This window comes from Leptopilina boulardi, unplaced genomic scaffold, assembly GCF_019393585.1.
Source record: "Leptopilina boulardi isolate dan_hultmark-lab unplaced genomic scaffold, ZJU_Lbou_2.1 LbouV2_377, whole genome shotgun sequence".
In the NCBI taxonomy this organism is placed as follows: Eukaryota; Metazoa; Arthropoda; class Insecta; order Hymenoptera; family Figitidae; genus Leptopilina; species Leptopilina boulardi.
Window position 1 is genome coordinate 2,720,779 of NW_026137948.1, and position 5,568 is coordinate 2,726,346.

General features: G+C 31.6%; 1 protein-coding gene across 1 annotated transcript; it reads right to left on the reverse strand.

The window, feature by feature from the left end:
• Positions 1-49: 49 nt before the first annotated feature.
• Positions 50-3,045, reverse strand: LOC127287959 (BET1 homolog). Its single transcript, XM_051315119.1, has 4 exons — positions 2,871-3,045; positions 1,596-1,686; positions 562-725; positions 50-476 (listed from the first exon to the last, which is right to left on the reverse strand). The coding sequence occupies exons 2-4, from the start codon at positions 1,612-1,614 to the stop codon at positions 321-323; spliced, it is 339 nt and encodes a 112-aa protein (XP_051171076.1). The 5' UTR covers positions 1,615-1,686; positions 2,871-3,045; the 3' UTR covers positions 50-320.
• Positions 3,046-5,568: the final 2,523 nt, after the last annotated feature.

Here is a 5,568-nt window from a genome sequence, read left to right on the forward strand (position 1 = left end):
TTAAAACTGCTCCTAATATACCAGGAAGTAAACATCAAAAAATATATAATTTACGAACTATAGTTAAATATATTCATATTTACAGAGTACTTAAATTTTTATACAACTTTATAGAAAATATTCTCCTCTAATTTTTGCCCTTTTGTTAAAAAACATTAAACAAGTTTTTATCATGTCATAATTATCATTTTTTACAAGTGTCATAAAGTGTCTTTACATAGTTTCAGGTATAAACTGTGTAAATAAAAAATCTGATACATATTTAAAAATGTTGTTGATAAAAATTCAGTTGTTTCTTACATGATTTAGAATAATTATATTCATTTTAATTTTAAAACCAACCATAGAACGAAAAATACTGCTATAGAAAATAGGAAAATATAAATAATATAACAATTGTGTCCTCCTTTTGACAAACGTAATACTCGTGATATTGACGATGATAAAGATCCTCTAGTCCTTTCGAAATCATCATCCTGTAAAAATATATTACAATTAAATAATATTGTCACATTTATTTGAAATTATGTACATTTTTAATGACTATTAAAACTGTATTACCATTTCATTTAGCATTTTATCCTGATATTTAACTTCTGCGCCAATGTCAATGGATAATGATTTAAGAGCATGGATTTTGTCTCGAAGTTCGTCGGTAATACGTTCATTTTCGTCTTCCAGAGAAGCAGCTGATGTACTAGGTACCGGCTCGTAAGCATACCCTCCTGCAAGTAATTATAATATATAAACTGAAAATACAGATTTCCGGTCAATTTCCTCGAAATAAGTAACTTATTTGACATTACCATGGGAACTAGACAAATTGTTTATTACAAATGTTCTTGTCTCACGTATAAGCTTCTGTGTGTGGGAAAAGGCCAAACGAAGCAATTTTTATGGCAAATGAGTTTTATGTCAAATGAATTTTATATCAAATAAGTTAAATAAGTGAAATTTATATCATTTTTTAGATTTACAGTCGAACCTCGATATGTGAAATCGTAATAGAGATTTATAAAAGTTTTATTAATTAAAGTTTGACTTTTACGTAATAAGAAATTTTATATAATTACACAGGCACACAAAAAAAGTGTTTTGGCCGAGACACTACACTAGTGTATTCCCATATATTTTTCTCCGCTGAATCCGAATTCGAAGTCAAAATTGTCCGATTGGCTCAAAATTTGGAGAAAACTCAATAATTTGCTAAAAAACAAGAATTAAAGTCAAAAAAGTCAATTTTTTTCTGTTACACTAATTTAGTGTTTTCGCATACATTTTTTCCCACTGAATTCGAATTTGAAGTCAGAATTGTCACATTGGCTCAAAATTTTTGAGAATTTTTAAAAACTGCTTAAAGAAAGAATTAAAGTCAAAAGCGGAAAATCACGGGACTTGAAAATTAAACGCACTTACAGAGGTTTCTCAATTATCAAGTTCTCACTTATCGAGGTTCGACTGTATATCAAATTAATTTTATGTCAAATTCTTATTTTACAGAATTTTTATTTGTCCGAATAAACATCTGTCAAAAAAAATTTGGACGCGAATTTAAAAATTAACAAACAAAAATATTTTTACAGATGAATACATACCTGAATGTGATCGTCTCATTTTAAAAAGATCAATTTTGGCAATTGCTAGCAATGTAACATAATAAATCAATTTTATACTCCAATGTCAAACCTATGAAACATAAAAGTAAAAAAAAAAGTTTAATAATTCAATTTTATAGTGGAATTATAGAATTTCTTTTGTATCTTTTTAAAAATTAGAGTGACAATTTTTAAGGGAGTCACATTTTGAGTCCTTTAAATTTTAATGATTGCAAGAAATTATACTTCTTTTCCTGCATCATTTGAATCCTGAAAACATAAGTAGGATCATATAGGACCATTTTAGAATTTTTATTATTTGAAAAAATTAATATTTTTGAAAATCCAGGCGAGAGATTTTGAAGTATAATTAAAAAAGTGTGGAAAAATTTTGACGATGAAAAATACTTAAAATTGTGAAAAAAATACATATTTAATAGGAGAGTGCAATGATGTTTTAATTCATATTTTTCTATCTTTTTTTGAAAAAATTAAAATTTTTGAAAATTCATGCGACAGATTCTTAAGAATCATTAAAAAGGCATGGAAAAAAATTGGCGATGAAAAATAGTCAAAATTCTAAAAGAAGATAGATATTTAAAATATTAATTTTTTTAAGACTTTAATTTCTAAAATGGTCAAAAATTAAAATTTAATTTTTTTGACCAACCTGTATGTTTTTAGGACCAAAATGATGCAAGAAAAAAAAATAACTTTCTGCGATCATTAAAATTTAAAGGATTCAAAACAAAGGTGGTGACTCCCCTTAATGAAAGAATTGCATAATACGATTTTCGATGAAAATAACAATAACAATGAAACTAATTAGTTTTTAATAGTCATAATTTTTGTATTTCCTAGTACTTTGTACGAAAGGGCTTTGTCTGCATACTTCAATAAATAAATAAAGATGATTATCGAATTTGAACTTTGACCCAAGGAAGTCTCACTCAATATTTTCCTACGTTTTTAAAGAGGTTATTTAACATATATGACGATCTTTTAGAATTTAAAAAATGATGAGCAAAAATCCACACGGAAATCTAGGTGTATCGTTTCAAATATAGTTTTAAGTCTGTTTTTCCAAAATAATTTTGCTAGATTTAATACTGTTATTTATTTTGGAACGTGAACATGTTAAAATAGCTAAACACAATCATACAATTAAATTATTACTGACATCAATGCAAAAGTTATTTTAAAGAAGCATATATTAATTTCATTTTAAACTAGTTTGTAGGTTAGGTAAAAATTAAAAATCAGTTACTTAAATACCTTTATTTTTAAACATTTAACTAATGATGATTTTCCTTCTTTTTATTTTAATAAACTCCTGTTCCACATGTTATTAATAAATAAATAAATGTTAAAGTTAAGTATTTGTAATTGTAAATAAGCATCTGTCACTTCCTGCACACGTTATCATTTATGGTCTCTCAACAATTAAGACCGGCTGCTTGCAAAGCTATTAAGGGTACGGCCACAGTTCAGCTATCTAAGTATGGTCGTCATGGTAACGTATAAGAGTGAGTGAAATAAGAACATTCTTTATTTGGCCGTTTCCAAATTGGGATTTTGGACGCACTTTTAATAGGTGTTTTCGGGAGTTGCTGTAAGTATACTGTCAGTATGTTGTGATTGGCTGATCCATCAGCATGTTTATTCTGATTGGGTAATTTTTTACTGTCAGTATACTGTCAGCAACTCCCGAAAACACCCAAAGTGTATACTTGAGAAATATGCAGTGTCCTTTTTTCGCACTGAAAAACAAGGACACTGCATACTTCCCGAGTATACACTTTATCAAAAGTGCGACAAAAATCCCAATTCGGAAACGACCTTTCTCAGAAAGCATAAATCATGAAGGTGGTTTCACAACAAGTTGCTTAAGCTTTTGCTTTGCATTTGACTTGGGCCGTTTCCGAAATGAGTTTTTTAGCGTACTTTCAATAAAGTGTATTCTCGTGAAGTATGCAGTGATCTTGTTTTTCTGTGCGAAAAAAAGAACACTGCATACTTACCAAGTATACACTTTATCAAAAGTGCGCTAAAAATCCCAATTCGGAAACGGCCTTGCCTTGTTAAGGCTGCAGTCCCATGGCAGCGTTTTGCGTTGCGTTTTGTCACTAGACCCTGAGTGTAAACATAGCAAACATATATCTGCATCTCTTTTACACTCATGGTCTATTGACAAAACGCAACGCAAAACGCTGCCATGGGACTGCAGCCTAAGTCAAAACGGTACACGCGCAACAGTTTCCAGGCAAAAGTAAATAAATTACTAATTAATTAAATTTAATGAACAAAAACGAACAAATTAGTCATTAATTAATTAGTAATTTATTTAATTACAAATGCGAAGCAAAAGCTTATGCAATTTGTGAAGTCTCCTGGAAGGTTCCGTCCTATGTAGGCGTAAAGCGTCGGCGAAAAGCGTAAACCATGAGAGTGACATAGATAGTGATATCTTTTTGCCCCATTCACTCTTATAGATTAAGCTTTCCGCCGTCGCTTTTACGCCAACGTGGGACGGAGTCTTTAAGGTAAGTCTACATTGGCTGCGCAGAAATCGACTTAAACGTACTGACGTCACAATATTATTCAAATGGGTGAAGGACAAAGCAGAATAGATTGATTGAATATGATTGCGTTTCTATTCAAGAATCTATTCTGCTTAAGCCTTGACATCAGCACGTTCACGTTCACGCAATCAATGTATAGAGTCAGCTTTAAGGGCCTGTCCAGATAGACCAAAAACATGAACGTAAACGTAACATTACAATGTATTTTAAATGCGGATACGTTACGTTCATGTTTTTGGTCTATTGTGGACAGACCCTTAAAGCTGAATCCAAAATGAATCAGAATTAGCACATAAACGTTACGTTAACGATATAACGTACCGTTTATGGGGCCATCCATAAATAACGTTTCGCTTGAAGGGGGGGGTCAAGAATTTGCAACATTCAATAGAAAAAATGGCGCTAATGAATGCAAAATGTGCAACATGAGAGAGGGGGGGAGTCGAAAATGGTGAAAAATAGTGCAACGTTATTTATGGATGGCCCCTTGGGTACAAAAATTAATAATTTAAAAGTTATTTTAAAAAAACTGATTCGCTCCATTGACTTCAATGCATTGCATGTCTTCCGACGAGCTGCCATTTTGAAAAGTGACGTCACGCTATGTCACAAGTTGAACTTGCTTGTTTACGTTCACGTACATATACGAACGTGCTCATTGTAGAATCTGCTTGAAGGTGGCAAGTAGTTTGCGCGTAGACCAAAATTAGGTTTGTGCGCATAAATTGACCGGTTACACTTCAACGAAATGTAGTGAATGTTTAGTAACTTTCTAGTAATTTTACATAACTTTTGGTTGTAATTAGAAAGTTACTAAACATTCACTAGTTTTTGTTGAAGTGTGACCGTACTCTAATGGAGCTTCTACAATAGGTCCGAAAGTAAAGTCCAAGTCCGAGTGGCTCGGACTTTGTTACGCGCGCATCGTATAATTTTTATTTTTTTAAGATAATTGATGGTAATTACTCATTATTAATTAATTAATAATGTTGCGCGCGCAACAAAGTCCGAGCCACTCGGACTTGGACTTGCACTTGCCTCTCGGACCTATTGTAGAAGCTCCATAAGTACGGAACAAACGGAAGAGAAAGGGAAAAGAGCCTAGGTCGTCATGGTAACGTACAAGAATGAGTGAAATAAAGAATGTTCTTATGCGAAGCTATTATGCTTAGGCCTAAATATATGATGCATGAGTTAGAAAAGAAGAGAGATGTATTCGTGTCCTTTTCTATTTCACACATTCCGTTTGCGAGCTATTGTGTAATGACCCAAATGCTTTATAAGTCGTAACACGTAAGAAAGAGAAAGAAAAAGACAAAAATATCTTCTATCCTTTTCTACATCACATTAAAGTTTACGATTTACGTTTTATAATTTCAATGTGCTGAGTG